Source organism: Salmo salar, chromosome 13 (assembly GCF_965601325.2).
Source record: "Salmo salar chromosome 13, fSalSal1, whole genome shotgun sequence".
Lineage (NCBI taxonomy): Eukaryota > Metazoa > Chordata > Actinopteri > Salmoniformes > Salmonidae > Salmo > Salmo salar.
The window spans coordinates 23,879,965-23,899,286 of record NC_138303.1 but is presented as its reverse complement, the minus strand read 5'-3'; the positions used below and the strand labels follow the sequence as shown (position 1 = coordinate 23,899,286).

Below are 19,322 nucleotides of genomic sequence, written 5' to 3'. Positions count from 1 at the left end.
GGAAACCAAAGGTTAGTCTTCTTCTTCAGTGGTGTTTAACGGCAGTTGGCAGCCAATGTTTAGGGTGCATTACCGCCACCAACTGTACGGGGGTTAAAAGGGAAACTCAATATGGTGATCTATACCCAATCCCTCATTTTATCAATCTTCCATAGCTCCCTCCTCAGGCTCTGGGGCCTGAGAGGGTATCACTGCTTGTCACAGCGCATCATCTAACTCCTACCCTGAAAAATATTTTACTCCCAGGATCTGCTCTGCCGTATCCACAATAATGTCCATCTTCCTAGACTTTCCCTCCACTTTAGCCGTACCCTTGATCACCATTGCCAAAAATAATCAGCAAAGTCCACCTTCTTTGAACTTAACATCGCTGGATCCTGCTGGTGGGAAGACAACTATGCAGCATGCATTGAAGGCCTATTCAACACCATGGAATTCATATGAGTACCTTTCGTTCCCTCCACCTTTTGACAGCCTCTGCATGTGGAATGCTCTGGACGGCCCTGAAATTCTCTTTCACGCTCATCAGGCACTCTAAAGATGTAGCTACATGCTTTCCACCACAGTTGCAACACTTCACAGCTTCTTTGCCACAACTTCCACATCTTGGATTCTTCTGCCTGCAGACACTCTACATGTCCAACCAATTTCGTGATATCCAATTGGTAGTTACAGTCTTGTCCCATCGCTGCGAACTCGGGAGAGGTCGAAGGTCGAGAGCCAGGCATTCTCCGAAACACGACCCTGCACTGCTCGCTTAACCCGGAAGCCAGCCGCACCAATGTGTCGGAGGAAACACTGTACAACTGGCGACCGAAGTCAGCGGGCATGCCCCCGGTCCACCACAAGGAGTCGCTAGAGCTCGATGGGACAAGGACATCCCGGCCGGCCAAACCCTCCCCTAACCCGGACGACGCTGGACCAATTGCGCGGCACCTTGTGGGTCTCCCGGTCGCGGCCAGCTGCGACACAGCCCGGAATCGAACCCGGGTCTGTAGTGACACCTCTTGCACTGCGATGCTGTGCCTTAGACCGCTTCACCACTTGGGAGGCCCATGTTCAACCATTCTACACCGTTTACACTGCAACGGCCTGGAAATACCACCTTGAAAGGTACTTTTCCTTTAGCTCAAAGCATTACACAGCATGGTAATCAATTCACCTGATAAGCAACACACACTTCCAGCAGAAACACAAAAAATCAAGACCAGCCCACTCCTCGTGACCCTCACCAAACTCCACTTTACCCATACCTCTCTCCACCAACAGAGTTGACAATTCGGGCTCCAATTCTCCCAGAAACCAGACTCCCACCAGATATGAGGTATTATCAACACTAAGTGTCTTCTTTCCCATCCCAACTTTGCTTCTTTTCCCATTCTTTTGGACAGAGGTCCATTCTTCCTTCCACCGCCATCCGATCCATGTTCCACATCCGCCGCCGCCATCCTTCCTTCATCCGCGTCTGTGCTCTTATCTTCTTCTGATGTGCTATCAGTTTCAACCAGAACGGCTGCCTTCTTCCTCTCAACCACTCTCATCGTCCTCAACCCTGGAAAGATATATCCAATAGGATCCTCTCCTGCTGCGATGGCATCCGTGTTCCGGAGTAGTGTCAAAAAATTCATAATAAAAGCACATACCTTTTAAATATATGAAGATATGTTTATTACACTGATAACTGCTGTTCCAGTGGCCTGAGAGGGAATGCTGTGATACAGGAATCAAATTGTTGTCTTCACTGTCAAGTTAAGAGGTAGAATATATGTCTGCCTACAATAACCTTCAGAAAACATCAAGTTACTAGGCTCATTGGTTAGTGTGTGAAAGGTGAAGTTCCTCAGGCCAAGGAATATGTTTCTTTTTTTCTCCAAATACAATATCACATTCGACAGGAAAAGACACTTTTTATATGTACTGTATTTAAAAAGCTACAGACTTGAAACAAAGGCTTTTACAAACCAAAAAACACTGTCCATATCCCCCCTGGTCATATGTAAACAATAGAAAACTGTTTTTGTTGCATTTAGTAGTTAATGCACTGAAATTGCTCAGGCTGATAACATTTATAAGCCACAACATTAAAACTCCACATTTTTCGTACAGCATTTACTAAAATGCATAAGCAATTGCATGCACAGCAATGCACTATACAAAAACAATAACAACGCTCATTTTCTTCAGGGCAAATACTGGCAATTTGCAATATTATAAAACTCTGATTAAAAAAAGGACATGCACTCATTTGAATGATAATACATGTAGTACAGAGCTCAGTTCACAGAAGTCAAAATAACAGTCTTTGCAGGTTTTAAAACCAGCTATTACAACAGTACACCTATAATTTTAGAGTACATACCTACTTATGACTTCTTTACATGTTATAAGTTAGTGCTACTGGTTTTGTTGCTGTTGGACAATGTACACATATTTTCATGTGGTACTAGAGGTGTGGTACTTTAAGTACACTTAACATGGAACAAATACATTTGTTCTCAACAAACCACATTTTTACATTTTGGAAACTATTATATCACAGAACGATATACTGTGCAAGAATACAAAAGGAAAATACCTGCTTGATGTTCATTCAATAGTGAAACTATAGATAAATCATGCTAACATTAAAGGGAAAACACATTTTGTCTTGAGAACTCAAAATATATATTTTTCCTATGGTGTGAATACCTGCATATGAATAAAACAGTCACTGTAAAGTAAGTCTGGAAGTGGACTGAGATCACTACAGTATGCAGAGCGTGTTACTGCACTCAGTGCACTGTATAATACCAGCTGGATGGAAATAAATAAACAGAAAAGAGAAATACTGGACACAGAACAGGACATCATGTCACACAAGGCTTGATTGTCATGACAGCAAAATAAAATGGTGGCCATAAAGTTGCCCCTAACCACTGATGTTAGACTTTATTTGACCTCTCTAACAGTAAAGGTTAGAACTACCAGGATAATCTGATCTTATATCTATGGGTAAGGGCAACTTTAACCTGGAGCCAGGGTCATGTGGTGATTGAACAAACAAAATCTTCAAATACATTATCTAAATGGTTCAAGTTAAACCATATAATGAATGTGCATTTGCTTTAGGCAGACATAGTAACAAGACTGTTTTTAAACTCCCTCTCTGTAGGATGGATGACCGTCCCCAGCAACAGGCTGTCATCATATGGACTGGTTTAGGGAAAGTTCCATAACAATTGCAGTGAAATGAACCCCCCAAAAAATGAAATGTAACCATTCTAACCGTTCTCCTGTTCGGTTTGAAACAAATAATAGATTTGATGCTCTATCTGAAGTGGAGAGTACATGTAATATTATCCTGAATGGAGTGGCTCAGTACACAAATGGCTTGTCCATCGTCGTATACTCTGTAGATTAAGGATCCAGGTTAGCTGCTATTAAACTGTGAATTAAGTCATATTCCTGATTTAGAGGAATTGGTCGTCTTTTCAACCAAAACGTTTCAGGGACAGACAGAGCTTGAGGCATGGACCAGCATCATAACATAGGCTATTCATACATTTAAATGTTTCTTTTTTACATTGTAATACCTGGTGAAAAGTTCAAAGTACAAAAACACAACAAACCTTTACACCAATTCATGTCTCAGTTTACTCATGTAACGACATTCAGGCAAGCGTCGCTCATTCTTAGTCTATGTCGGCTAAGTGTTAAATACAGGTTATCGAGATTAGAGGCAGAAGCAAGCGATAACTCAATCGATATACTTTTTGTTGAGCATGAATGTACAGTAAGGCCTGCATAAGATAAAACGATATTGAAAGGCTTGAGCGAAAAGGTCAACTTTACAGTACATTGAAGCCATTTTGCTGAAGCAGTAGAGGTGACAGTGACGTGTTAGCCACAGTACCGCTCCCTCTCCAGGGGGTTAAGTGCTCTGAACTACGGAATCTGGACAAGAGACTCACAGTCCCATCATGCATCGCTTTCAGAGAACCATCAAACCCTCATCCAGGGGTCCCCATGGTTACGACCCATAATCACAAACGATGAGGAGCGGACTTTCTGGGAACAACACGGCCCGAAAGGGATTTCTCCATGACTTTGCATCTTGCGAAGGGTATTTTAATTACATCAAATGTTTGCAGGACAAAAGATGGGGGTTTCAGAATTAGGGTGTTTTTTGGGGGGCACGTGGTACCAGTCTAGAGATGGGCTGGAGAGGTTTGGGGGTGGATAGGGGTGGTGGCGGGGGGGGTCACGCTGTGGGACCGGTGATCTGGGTGTTGTAGTCGGCAGTCTCCATCTTGAGGATGTAAGGGATAATGCTGTCAATGGGCACGTTGCCGATCAGGCCGGTGAAGAATAGCTCCTCTGTGATGCTGGAGCTCATCAGACGCAGCGCAGGGAGTCGCATCAGGATACGCGTCAACCTGGGACAAGCAATCGGAGAGAAAGAGACAAGTTAATACATGTGATTTATGGATCCAATGAGAAAAAGACAGATTCACATATGAATTTATGGGACCTGTGGGGAGGGTTTAAGGATATATCAAGATCCTGATTTGCATACAGCATACCTGTATGTGTCATCTGGATAAGTCTTCTGCACATAGTCCTGCAGTTCCATCTGGGCTTTCTCCTGGAACTTCACTATCTGGCTGCAACTGTTCAGGCCTGGATGGTCTGATTAGTGAGACACACAATAGCTGTTTCCTAACAATACACTACGAGGTAAATATGGAAACGTTATCATGATGTTATGCTTATCTACTCTTCTAGTTGATATACTGTACATATACACTGCTCAAAAAAATAAAGGGAACACTTAAACAACACAAAGTAACTCCAAGTCAATCACACTTCTGTGAAATCAAACTGTCCACTTAGGAAGCAACACTGATTGACAATACATTTCACATGCTGTTGTGCAAATGGAATAGACAACAGGTGGAAATTATAGGCAATTAGCAAGACACCCCCAATAAAGGAGTGGTTCTGCAGGTGGTGACCACAGACCACTTCTAAGTTCCTATGCTTCCTGGCTGATGTTTTGGTCACTTAAATGCTGGCGGTGCTTTCGCTCTAGTGGTAGCATGAGACGGAGTCTACAGCCCACACAAGTGGCTCAGGTAGTGCAGCTCATCCAGGATGGCACATCAATGCGAGCTGTGGCAAGAAGGTTTGCTGTGTCTGTCAGCGTAGTGTCCAGAGCATGGAGGCGCTTCCAGGAGACAGGCCAGTACATCAGGAGACGTGGAGGAGGCTGTAGGAGGGCAACAACCCAGCAGCAGGACCGCTACCTCCGCCTTTGTGCAAGGAGGAGCAGGAGGAGCACTGCCAGAGCCCTGCAAAATGACCTCCAGCAGGCCACAAATGTGCATGTGTCTGCTCAAACGGTCAGAAACAGACTCCATGAGGGTGGTATGAGGGCCTGACGTCCACAGGTGGGGGTTGTGCTTACAGCCCAACACCGTGCAGGACGTTTGGCATTTGCCAGAGAACACCAAGATTGGCAAATTCGCCACTGGCGCCCTGTGCTCTTCACAGATGAAAGCAGGTTCACACTGAGCACATGTGACAGACGTGACAGAGTCTGGAGACGCCGTGGAGAACGTTTTGCTGCCTGCAACATCCTCCAGCATGACCGGTTTGGCGGTGGGTCAATCATGGTGTGGGGTGGCATTTCTTTGGGGGGCTGCACAGCCCTCCATGTGCTCGCCAGAGGTAGCCTGACTGCCATTAGGTACCGAGATGAGATCCTCAGACCCCTTGTGAGACCATATGCTGGTGCAGTTGGCCCTGGGTTCCTCCTAATGCAAGACAATGCTAGACCTCATGTGGCTGGAGTGTGTCAGCAGTTCCTGCAAGAGGAAGGCATTGATGCTATGGACTGGCCCGCCCGTTCCCCAGACCTGAATCCAATTGAGCACGTCTGGGACATCATGTCTCGCTCCATCCACCAACGCCACGTTGCACCACAGACTGTCCAGGAGTTGGCGGATGCTTTAGTCCAGGTCTGGGAGGAGATCCCTCAGGAGACCATCCGCCACCTCATCAGGAGCATGCCCAGGCGTTGTAGGGAGGTCATACAGGCACGTGGAGGCCACACACACTACTGAGCCTCATTTTGACTTGTTTTAAGGACATTACATCAAAGTTGGATCAGCCTGTAGTGTGGTTTTCCACTTTAATTTTGAGTGTGACTCCAAATCCAGACCTCCATGGGTTGATAAATTGGATTTCCATTGATTTTTTTTGTGTGATTTTGTTGTCAGCACATTCAACTATGTAAAGAAAAAAGTATTTAATAAGATTATTTCATTCATTCAGATCTAGGATGTGTTATTTTAGTGTTCCCTTTATTTTTTTGAGCAGTGTATATATACCTACATATATATATACACCTGTACATATATATACACCTGTGGGTCATTCCACCAATTAGGTGCCTTTTTTAATATTTTTTATTTATTTCACCTTTATTTAACCAGGTAGGCCAGTTGAGAACAAGTTCTCATTTACGACTGTGACATGGCCAAGATAAAGCAAAGCAGTGTAACAAACAACAACACAGAGTTACACATGGAATAAACAAATGTACAGTCAATAACACAATAGAAAAAATCTACAGTGTGTGCAAATGAGGTAAGATTAGGGAGGTAAGGCAATAAATAGGCCATAGTGGCGAAGTAATTACAATTTAGCAATTAACACTGGAGTGATAGATGTGCAGAAGATGAATGTGCAAGTAGAGATACTGGGGTGCAAAGGAGAAAAAAACAAAAACAATATGAGGATGAGGTAGTTGGATGGGCTATTTACAGATGGGCTATGTACAGGTGTAATGATCTGTGAGCTGCTCTGACAGCTGATGCTTAAAGTTAGTGAGGGAGATTTGAGTCTCCAGCTTCAGTGATTTTTGCAATTCGTTCCAGTCATTGGCAGCAGAGAACTGGAAGGAAAGGGGGCCAAAGGAGGAATTGGCTTTGGGGGTGACCAGTGAAATATACCCGCTGGAGCGCGTGCTACGGGAGGGTGCTGCTATGGTGACCAGTGAGCTGAGATAAGGCGGGGCTTTACCTAGCAGAGACTTGTAGATGACCTGGAGCCAGTGGGTTTGGCGATGAATATGAAGCGAGGGCCAGCCAACGAGAGCATACAGGTCGCAGTGGTGGGTAGTATATGGGGCTTTGGTGACAAAACAGATGGCACTGTGATAGACTGCATCCAATTTGCTGAGTAGAGTGTTGGAGGCTATTTTGTAAATGACATCGCCAAAGTCAAAGATCGGTAGGATAGTCAGTTTTACGAGGGTATGTTTGGCAGCATGTGTCAAGAAGGCTTTGTTGCAAAATAGGAAGCCGATTCTAGATTTAATTTTGAATTGGAGATGCTTAATGTGAGTCTGGAAGGAGAGTTTACAGTCTAACCAGACACCTAGGTATTTGTAATTGTCCACATATTCTAAGTCAGAACTGTCCAGAGTAGTGATGCTGGACGGGCGAGCAGGTGCGGGCAGCAATCGGTTGAAGAGCATGCATTTAGTTTTACTTGTATTTAAGAGCGGTTGGAGGCCACGGAAGGAGAGTTGTATGGCATTGAAGCTCGTCTGGAGGTTTTTTAACACAGTGTCCAAAGAAGGGCCAGAAGTATACAGAATGGTTTCGTCTGTGTAGAAGTGGATCAGAGAATCACCAGCAGCAAGAGCAACATCATTGATGTATACAGAGAAAAAGAGTTGGCCCGAGATATGAACCCTGTGGCACCCCCATAGAGACTGCCAGAGATCCGGACAACAGGCCCTCAGATTTGACACACTGAACTATGTCTGAGAAGTAGTTGGTGAACCAGGCAAGGCAGTTATTTGAGAAACCAAGGCTGTTGAGTCTGCCGATAAGAATGTGGTGATTGACAGAGTCGAAAGCCTTGGCCAGGTCGATGAATACGGCTGCACAGTATTGTCTTTTATCGATGGCGGTTATGATATCATTTAGGACCTTGAGCGTGGCTGAGGTGCAACCATGACCAGCTCGGAAACCAGATTGCATAGCGGAGTAGGTACGGTGGGATTCGAAATGGTCGGTGATCTGTTTGTTAACTTGGCTTTCGAAGACCTCAGAAAGGCAGGGTCGGATAGATATAGGCCTGTAACAGTTTGGGTCTAGAGTGTCTCCCCCTTTGAAGAGGGGGATGACCGCGGCAGCTTTCCAATCTTTGGGGATCTCAGACAATACGAAAGAGAGGTTGAACAGGCTAGTAATAGGGGTTGCAACAATTGCGGCAGATCATTTTAGAGAGGATCCAAATTGTCCAGATTTTGCAACTCTTTCAGAACATCAGCTATCTGGATTTGGGTGAAGGAGAAATGGGAGAGGTTTGGGCAAGTTGCTGTGGGGAGGTACAGGGCCGTTGACCGGGGTAGGGGTAGCCAGGTGGAAAGCATGGCCAGTCGTAGAAAAATGCTTATTGAAATTCTCAATTATTGTGGATTTATCGGTGGTGACAGTGTTTCCTAGCCTCAATGCAGTGGGCAGCTGGGAGGAGGTGCTCTTATTCTCCATGGACTTAACAGTGTCCCAGAACTTTTTGGAGTTTGTGCTACAGGATGCAAATTTCTATTTGAAAAAGCTAGCCTTTGCTTTCCTAACTGCCTGTGTATATTGGTTCCTAACTTCCCTGAAAAGTTGCATAAAGCGGGGGATATTCGATGCTAATGCAGTACGCCACGGGATGTTTTTGTGCTGGTTAAGGGCAGTCAGGTCTGGAGTGAACCAAGGACTATATCTGTTCATGGTTATTTAAGATGGTGAGGAAAGCACTTTTAAAGAATAACCAGGCATCCTCTACTGATGGAATGAGGTCAATATCCTTCCAGGATACCCGGGCCAGGTTGATTAGAAAGGCCTGCTCGCTGAAGTGTTTTAGGGAGCGTTTGACAGTGATGAGGGGTGGTCGTTTGACCGCAGACCCATTACGGACGCAGACACTGAGGCAGTGATTGCTGAGATCCTGGTTGAAGACAGCAGAGGTGTATTTAGAGGGCAGGTTGGTCAAGATGATATCTATAAGGTGGCCCGTGTTTACGGATTTGGGGTTGTACCTGGTAGGTTCATTGATATTTTGTGTGAGATTGAGTAGTGTAACTTGGTGAAAAGAAAATGTTTTATTTCAACACATTTTTATATTCTGTCATAAAGAACACATGTTCAATGTAATTAAAAAACAAGTTTTCCCATCTCAAGAGGTTAAAGATAAAAAAAATACTATAGTAAGTGGCAAATCCCCTTGTGACAGGGGAATGGAAGCTTGTTGTGTGCAACAGATAGGGGTATGCAAGCTTGAATGCAAGCTTAACCCGCTCGACCCGCTCAGTTTTCCACCACAAAACACCAGAAAATGGACAAAAAGAGAAGAACCCGAGCACCTCCTTTTACACTATGATTTGACTGTTTCTTTTGAAAAAAATGTTTTTTTAAAGGAATAGTTTCACCGTATTAAAATTTGATTTCAGTTCAAGTAACAGGGTTGACTTTAAAATGAGGTACAAGGTTTTTTTTTTACCTTAAAAATGAATCAATAAATCACATTAAATAAATAATAATCTTCAGAAATGACTTTGTCAGAGTATCAAAATAACTAGGGCTTTACAGTGATGGTGAAAACTGAGAAATGTCAGGGTTAAGTGATTTAAAATCTTCCTAGAAGTCATTGAGGATGCAAAGAGGGACATATAAAAATGCTGCCACTTTAGAAATTCTTTATTCATATATGATTTATTTTCCATGTGGTCTATATTAAAAACAGGCACTTCATTTAATTGAACAGGCTTTTAAACTTGCATTTCTGTGCACAATTTCTACTTAAAATATCAAAGTGACGCAAAAGGCACTCATTTTGTGGAATGACCCATGTACTGTATATGTAAAATATAATTTATCTGAGTAAATTGACTGTTATCTGATAAGTCTGATGTTTCTCATAACTAGGGAATTTATATTGTCTCGATCATGTGACCTGACCAGGAGAACTTGGGTCCCTAGTCATTGCCTGTGATTTATGATGTATTTCTAACATAATGTATGATGTTAATTGAACCATGCTCACCAGGGCTGAAGAGCACTATGGCCTTCAGGTAAGCATACTCATAGCTGTCTGTCTCCATCTTAGCCATGCTGTTACAGAACTCCTGCAGCTTCCAGATGTGTTCCATCACCAGCTTCACTCTCTCCGCAGACACCTTATCTACAGGGGAACAGCAGACAACACCTTACAACAGAAATAATTAGAAATTAACTTGTTTTCTGGGGACTGTGTGTGTGATTGTATCAGGGTGTGCGTTTTGTTTTGTTTGGAGATCTGGAGGTTTGATGGTGTACCGTCCTGGATGCTGTTCTGGAGGTGGTTGATGATGGCTTCCAGGATGGTGGAGAGACTCATGATCTGAGCACACTGAGCCAGCCCCAGAGTGAATAGCTCATTCCAACAGGCACGTACCAGGCTGGTGTTACTCTCCTGACTGACACACACACACACACACACACACACACACACACACACCACACACACACACACACACACACACACACACACACACACACACACACACACAAACACACACAAACACACACACACACACAGGACTGAATCATGATTGGTTGAGATGATGCACACAAACAGTTCAAGTCACACGCATAAATACCAAAAGCGTAATAACACTTTGATATGAGTGTTCTTACCCAAGAGCGGAGAATGCAGGGATGGAGCTTGCCCAGTGCATGGAGAGGAAGAGGAGGCGGGATGCTGACTCACAGATGTAGTGCACATTCAGATAATCTGGCATGGGGCTGGGCATGGTCAGCTACAGGAGGTACAGAGAGGAACCGAGATAGATAGAGATGTTAGATTATTGAAAACTCAAAGGTTACGTGCATACAAAAATAAATGGTTGAACACCAGCAAAATGTGAAAACATTTAAAAGTTTAAAGTTTAGATCCACCACCTTAAAGCTGACGTGTGTGTCTGTGAGCAGTGGGCCCTCCACCTCAATGAGGGGGGTCACCTGGTCCCGGCTGATCACTTGGATGGTGGCCCCGCCCACACACTCCCCACCCTCCGCCAGGTTCTGCCCCACCCCCAACTCAGATGGGTTCAGGGCTTTGGCCAGGGTATCGAAGGCACTGAAGACACATACACAATACAGGAGCAATTACACACACACACACACACACACACACACACACACACACACACACACACACACACACACACACACACACACACACACACACACACACACACACACAGCATGCGTACCGTGTTATCTCGCTGGCAGACTGCTCCTCCTGCTGGTCGTCTGAGGTATCACTGTTGTTCAGGGACTCACTGAGGGAGTCGGTCAGGTTAGCCAGAGATGTCACCACACTGGCCAGGGTCCCCAAGTCCCCCTGCCCCGACTCAGACTGTCGAGGGGGGTACATCCAGTGAGCCAGTGATGAGAACAACACACTTTGATTCCAATGACCGGTCCCATTCACAGCATGTTAGGACACGGATTACACTGAGAATGTTGAGGAATAACAGAGTTGTACCTTGGTGTCTGTGGCCAGCAGTAGAGTCCCGTCAGCCTGGATCAGAGGCTGCTGGATGTTCACCAGCATCCCTGGGTCTAGCAGACTGGATCTGGACACAACACCAGTCAGACACCAAACTCTATCCACAGGACCAATCAGAGCTCCTAGGGGCCAGGGTCTTTAATGCAGGCAAACTTAAATCCATTTTACCTCATTTATACCAGCATGTCACATGTGCAACCAGAGAAAAAACAACTCTAGACCACCTTTACTCACCCTCGCCCTCCATTTGGCAAATCTGACCATAATTTAATGGTCTTGATTCCTGCTTACAGGCAAAAACTAAAGCAGGAAGTACCAGTAACTCGCTCAATACGAAGTGGTCAGATGACGCGGATGCTACCCTATAGGACTGTTTTGCTAGCACAGACTGAAACATTTTCCAGGATTCAATAGCATTGAGGAGTATACCACCTCAGTCACCGGCTTCATCAATAAGTGCATTGACGACATTGTCCCCACAGTGACCGTATGTACATTTCCCAACCAGAAGCCATGGATTACAGGCAACATGCACAACGAGCTAAAGGCTAGAGCTACCGTTTTCAAGGAGCGGGACACTAATCCGGACGCTTATAAGAAATCCAGCTATGCCTTTAGACGAACCATCAAACAGGCAAAGCGTCAACACAGGACTAAGACTGAATCATATTACACCGGCTCTGACGCTTGTCGGATCTTGCAGGGCTTGAAAAATATTACGGACCACAAAGGGAAGCCCAGCCGTGAGCTGACCAGTGACGCGAGCCTACCAGATGAGCTAAATGCCTTTTATGCTCGCTTCGAGCAAAGCAACACTGAAGCATGCATGAGAGCACTAGCTGTTCCTGACGACTGTGTAATCAAGCTTTCTGTAGCCGATGTGAGCAAGACCTTTAAACAGGTCAACATTCACAAAGCTGCGGGGCCAGACGGATTACCAGTACGTGTGCTCAGAGCATGCGCGGACCAACTGGCAACTGTTTTCACTGACATTTTCAACCTCTCCCTGACTGAGTCTGTAATACCTACATGTTTCAAACAGACAACCATAGTCCCTGTGCCCAAGAAAGTGAAGGTAACCTGCCTAAATGATTACCACCCCGTAACACTCACCTCGGTATGTGATGTGAGCCATGACCAAAGGCTGGTCATGGCTCAAATCCACACCACCATGCCGGAAACCCTAGACCCATTCCAAATCGCATACCGCCCAAACAGATCCACAGATGATGCAATCTCAATCGCACTCCACACTGCCCTTTCCCAGCTGGACAAAAGGAACACCTATGTGAGAATGCTGTTCAATGACTACAGCTCAGCATTCAACACCATAGCACCCACAAATCTCAACACTAAGCTAAGGATCCTGGGACTAAACACCTCCCTCTGCAAATGGATCGGGCCGCCCCCAGGTGGTAAGGGTAGGTAACAACACATCTGCCACACCGATCCTCAACACTGGGGCCCCTCAGGGTTGTGTGCTTAGTCCCCTCCTGTACTCCCTGTTCATCCACGACTGCATGGCCAAGCACGACTCCAACACCATCATTAAATTTGTTGACGACACAACAGTGATAGGCCTGATCACCGACATCGATGAGACAGCTTATAGAGAGGAGATCAGAGACCTAGCAGTGTGCTGCCAGGACAACAACCTCTCCCTCAATATGAGCAAGACAAACGAGCTGATCGTGGACTATAGGAAAAAGAGGGCTGAACAGGCCCCCATTAACATCGTCGGGGCTGAAGTGGAGTGGGTCAAGAGTTAATGTCCTTGGTGTCCACATCACCAACAAACTATCATGGTCCAAACACACCAAGACAGTTGTGAAGAGGGCACGACAACACCTTTTCCCCCTCAGGAGACTGAAAAGATTTGGCATGTGTCCCCAGATCCTCAAAAGGTTCTACAGCTGCACCATCAACAGCATCCTGACCGGTTGCATCACCGCCTGGTATGACAACTGCTCGGCATCTGACCGTAAGACGCTACAGAGGGTAGTGCGTATAGCCCAGTACATCACTGGGGCCAAGCATCCTGACATCCAGGATATATATACTAGGCGGTGTTAGAGGAAGGCCCAAAAAATTGGCAAAGACTCCAGTCCCCCAAGTCATAGCCTGTTCTTTCTGCTACCGCACGGCAAGTGGTACTGGAGCGCCAATTCTAGGACCAAAGGCTCCTTAATAGCGTCTACCCCCAAGCCATAAGACTGCTGAAAAATTCATCAAATGGCCACCCAGACTATTTACATTGACCCCCCACCCCTTTGTTTTTACACTGCTGCTACTCGCTGGTTATTATCTATGCATAGTCACTTTACAAATGACCTCGACTAACCTGTACCCCCGCACATTGACTCGGTACCGGTACCACCTGTATATAGCCTCGTTATTGTTAGGTCATTTTCTTGTGTTAATTTTTTACTTTCGTTTATTTAGTCAATATTTTCTTAACTCTACTTCTTGAACTGCATTGTTGGTTAAGGGCTTGTAAGTAAGCATTTCACGGTAAGGTCTACACCTGTTGTATTCGGCACATGTGACAAATAACATTTGATTTGATTTGATCCCAAAGTACCAATCAAAGTCGTAATCTCAGTCTCTGACCTGGAGCCATCACTGTCGGTGATGAAGGTTGGCGTGGCGATGAGTGGGCTCATCAGGTTCTTCCTAATGTAGATCTTCTCTGTAGACGCAGCACAGTTAACAGGCCTCTCTCTGGGCAGGTCAATGGGCTTCCTTTCACTCTGCACGGCTGAGGACACACAGGACAGAAACACCATCAACAACACTAAAACCCTACAGCAGGGGTCGGCAACAGGCAGGTTGATTTTTTTCTGGACCCCAAAAGTTATTAGCAAAAAAAATAATAATGAATTTCAGCTAAAATTTAGTGTAACTTAGGAAATCTGTTCCCAACCAAGTATTCCCGCAAATATAAAAGAGACATATCCCACTGGGCATTTTATTCCACGTTGGTTCAATGAAATGACGTGGAAACAACATTGATTCAACCAGTGTGTGCCCAGTGGGATGTGACAACGTCTCAATGTAATCAAGTATTGAAATTATTGTTATTTTCAAATATAATCTATTTTTGGGCTTAGTTCTGGTCAATTTGCAGTAGCATTGAGCGATTAGTGCTTTTTGAAGTCGGTTCAGTTTTGATTAATTTTTGATTCTTTTTTTACATTAAATGCACTATTGTTGAATGCTGTAACAACACTGAATAAAACTATTAATAAAAGTCCATGATGGTAGTGACTGCCCATTACTGCTTATCACTGTTATTAACCATCATTTACATTACTTCAATTTAATAAAATGTTTATTTGATGACTTTACTATTTAATTCCAAGACATAATCTCATATCTATAGAGCTGCTGCCTATACTGTCTGACAAAATCCCTATTTTGTAATTCTTCAAAGTCAATAAGGCATACTTCTACGACTGCTGAATACCAACTATCAATCACTTTAGATCATTTATTTTCAAACTCACGAATCAACTGCTTTCTATCCCTTTCTCTCTTCTCTCAGTATCTATCTGTGTCTGCGCCGCACAGACTGGACAAGGTTAAGTGAGAGCGCAATGGATTATGGTCATTGTAGTTGATTACCACGTTTTCTGCACTCAACTATGTAGAATATTGACCTGTTGGAAACTACAACTAATACATCGCACAGTTCAGGCCTCATCTGATTTATCTCTACAGAAACTGCACATCGAGCTCACAGGAAAAAAACGAACAAAATGGAATTCCAATAATTGAACAGACATTGGTCAATTAGTTGTTTAAAAAAATGAAAAATAACCAAAATGTTGGTTAATCGCTCGGCACTAATTTGCAGTTTACAAATTATTATAATTATGTTCCGGTCTTTCACTCTGACAAAAATCTGCCTGCGGCTAAATGTAGTTGCCTCCCCCTGCCCTACTGGTACCTTGTGAGCAGACATGACTTAGGTGGGATGTTAGACAGAGTTTCTGACGTTGGGATGGGAAGAAAATTCTACCCATCTTCATGTGCATGCGTTGGTGTGACTCACACTCCATCTTCATGCCCATGTCCAGGCATTTCCTCAGCCGGCAGAATTGACAGCGGTTACGGTGGTGCTTGTTGACAACACAGTCCTGGTTACTCCGGCAACTGTAAGTCAGGTTCTTTCTCACACTCCTCTTGAAGAAGCCTTTACAGCCTTCACAGCTGACAGCCCCATAGTGACGCCCTGGACACAGAACAGAGAGGAGGGGTTAGTGGTATGAATGGGCCAATGGCCTGTGAGTGTGTGTGCGGTGTGCATGCGTACCTGAAGCCTTGTCTCCACACACCACGCAATACTCTATAGGTTGAGGCCGGCCCACATCCCCTGCCTTCCCCAATAATTGCTCCACCGACGCTGCATCTGTCACAATCTAGAACACCAGGAGGAGTAGAAGTCGCTGAGGGGTCACTGAGGGGGTCAAAGGTAACACAGTGTGTCATCTAATGCTGTGGTTTAGATTTGTGGTGTTATGGCTACTTCAGTACCTGTATTCTGCCGGGTACCAGGCTGTCTGCGGTTGTGAAAATGATCTGCTTGGTGCCCTGGTTTTCTGGGGAGGTCAGGATGACTTTGCCCGTTCCTGAGCCATCAGCCGCCGCCAGGATAAACTGCTGCTTGGGCCCGCTGAAGGGATCCATGGTCGTGACTATCTGGATCTTCTGACCCGTCTGCTGGTCCGTTACAATCTGAGAGGGAGGGAGGGGGTCATAATCCCACATCCAGCCAAACAACTGCTATCCCTTTAATTGAAGCACTTATAATTATTTAAGCTGTATCCAAATAGTTTTTAAAATAATATTTTGTTCTAGTGGGATTTGTCTGAATCTGTGTATATTATAAATTGTCACGAGGGTGCAATGTGTGTAGGCCATCAATAGGTGGCAGTGACTTCAAGCAGTAGCATGTCAATAATGTAGGGTATTGTTACCTGAATGTGCTGCTGTGTGGCTGAGGGCTCAGTGGAGATGATCTGGAAGCGTTGTGGAGAGCCACTCATCACTGACAAGTCAGCGGGAGAGGTCTGCACCTGAAACACACAATACAAACATATTAACAGTCAAATCCTAAGAATTATGTGCAACAAAGCACACACACACACACCCACACACAAAATACATGTGGGAGCAGCAGGGAAGCCAGCAGCAGCTAGTCAGAGGGAGGGGCTTGACTGTGCCCTCAGAGTGACCCCTCTCTTCTGAAGGTTAAGAGTGGCCTCTGTCTCCACGGCAACCAAGGAGTCAGAAGCGACCTGCCGGACCACACAGAGCAGCAACGTCAAAGATGGTGGATGAACTAAGATAGTTCACTGAGGCCGTTTACTATTGAAAATGGTCAGTTCAGTTCTACTTAACTGGGTGTCTCCCATAGACACCAATTCAATAGCAGCTGGGTCTGGTCTACTTAGTTCATTGATTTTCATTGAACCAGACAAAAACAGGCGTGTCTGGAAGTGTATCGCCTTTGTCTCGCAAAGTAAATAATCTTTGAACAGGAAGCGTGGGATGGGTTAGGGTCAGGGTGCCCTTTCACATACACAGTACAGACACAGTCACACACAGAAAACCAGCATGCAAACACAATTTACCTCCTCATAGCACACAAACACATCCTCTCCCATAATAACAAAATAACCACACACACACAAACACAGACAACCAACATGCAAGCACAATTTACCTTACAGTACACAAACACATCCTCTCCCATAATAACACAACCACACACACACACAGACACGTCACTCACCTCTGTCACCTTCTCAGACGCCACTATCTGCTGAGAAAGCACCTCCACATTGGTCATCATGGTGATGTAAGGTCATTAGAGGGGCCTGTCTGGAGCTAGGCCAAAGACATCTGTCAACTGCAGTGTGCAACCTCTCTTATATCAGCAGGAAGGGTTACGTTCAATAAGAACAAACCTTAGCAAGTGTTTTCAAACAGAAAACAAACGTGAGCATTGTCATTAACCAAGTTCAGGTAATACCTAATTTGCTTCGTACATTATATTTGGATCGTAACAAGAGTGTGCGTCTACAGCCACAAAATATAGCAACTTTAAGATAAGTGCTTTTATCATAGAATTCTCCCCTTGACTTCATGCAATTCAGCACCAAGGCCAGCTCCCTCATTCTCCTTTTTCGACTTTGATTTCATGGTGTGGATTGGAGGCCCCTTGCTGCTCAGTGTCCCAATGATATGTCAGGCGAGGGTTATGCCCTGCCAGAGCTACCGTTGGTATCATCTTGCCTATTTCCCAGGTATTCTATTTTCATTGTTGCATTTTCTCGTAAAGATATGTGATAGTCTCTTCGCATGCAATGCCATCTCGTCAGAGATGCACAATCATGACCAATTTGTCCTCTGAAGGAGAATGTAATGTCTGTCTGAGGACAATTCATCCCGGGGAGGGCATCTTATTCAGTGATTTGATTAAGGAGCGGAGGGCATAAGGCTGTAAGTGTACACAATTACACATCACACTTTCCAGTTGTGGATTTTACCAATCATATTGTGTGTGTTTGGGAGAGTGTCTCTCTCTCTCTCTCTCTCTCATTAAAGGAAGAAAAGGCTATGATTTGAACCGCGGTGAGGACTGACATTTGCTAAAGGATGGAGGAAGGCCATGGGTTCGTTCGCTCACTAGCCAAACGACAAGTCTATCAAAAACGAATTTCTTCCGACATGCAAAACGAACAAAATGGAGAACCTGGCAATTCGCCAACAATACGGCAGGCAGCCATTCATTAAATGTAAAAATATATATGTTTATATCGATGAGATAACCGTTATTTAACATATTATTGCAATGATAAAACCCTGACATAAAAAAAACGTAGCGCCTGCATATGATTACGCAATCAAAACAAAATTCCTTGTCCCCGAGATGGCAAAGGTAAAAGGGTCGGGTTCATCTGCGCGGTAGTACTAGCCGGCTAGCTAGCTAACATTCTAGCTACTAGGCTGCACTGACAGCTACAGCTCATCTTTTGTCCTCGGCGTTAGAGCTTTATTTTGGCACGTTTATATCTCCGTTGATATCAAAAGTTTAACACGGGGGACATGGTTTTCAAAGGCGTTGTCACTGAATGGATATTATAATTGCCTGACGTAATAAGTTAAACGTTGAAATAAGATGAGAGATGACAGCACTGCCCACGATTGACAACCATCCAGACCCAAGCCCACCACCGGCTAGAGCTCTCCCTCGAACGGCACAGCATCAAGCTACAACAAAATATCCAGTTTTTTTTGTCTCGACTATGCCTTCACTAGCATTAAACCGCTTAAATATTTTGGGTGAGACTTACCACCGGATGAAAGATTGCAGATTTAGGTCTGGGTCTTCTATTTAAAAAAAATATTTGTTTTTGTTTTTCTTCTGTAAAAGGTCATAGTTCGTGACCCCATTCTGCCAGCATGCTTGGAGTTTTTTCTTCTTCCTCCTCGCGCGTTCTGCGCTTTTCTCCCTCCTAGCGCGCGGCGCGAGCCAGACACACTGACGTCAGCCTGTCTGCCTTCTTCGAAGGGGAGCTGATTGGTAGATTTTGTTGTCAATATTATAGGCCTAATCCTTGCGTACATTCTTTATAATATAATATTCCTTAGAATAAGGAGAGAGGTGAGTATGATGTGTAAATCTGACCATTTATTAAATCTGACTGTAATAAGCC

The 19,322-nt window shown here is 44.7% G+C and overlaps 1 protein-coding gene across 3 annotated transcripts; it reads right to left on the bottom strand.

Moving 5' to 3' along the window:
• Positions 1-1,900: 1,900 nt before the first annotated feature.
• nr2c2 (nuclear receptor subfamily 2, group C, member 2) lies at positions 1,901-19,108 on the bottom strand. 3 transcript variants are annotated; one of them, XM_014134840.3, is made up of 15 exons: positions 18,960-19,108; positions 17,396-17,570; positions 16,578-16,676; positions 16,135-16,335; positions 15,914-16,019; positions 15,653-15,832; positions 14,209-14,356; positions 11,575-11,665; positions 11,300-11,445; positions 10,986-11,163; positions 10,722-10,843; positions 10,362-10,501; positions 10,090-10,227; positions 4,563-4,668; positions 1,901-4,415 (listed from the first exon to the last, which is right to left on the bottom strand). In XM_014134840.3, the coding sequence occupies exons 2-15, from the start codon at positions 17,453-17,455 to the stop codon at positions 4,241-4,243; spliced, it is 1,890 nt and encodes a 629-aa protein (XP_013990315.1). In that variant the 5' UTR covers positions 17,456-17,570; positions 18,960-19,108; the 3' UTR covers positions 1,901-4,240. The 3 variants fall into 3 exon arrangements, with proteins under 3 accessions (XP_013990315.1, XP_013990317.1, XP_013990316.1); XM_014134842.3 differs by having other exon boundaries at positions 4,563-4,659; XM_014134841.3 differs by having other exon boundaries at positions 17,396-17,490.
• Between the last annotated feature and the right edge of the window lie 214 nt (positions 19,109-19,322).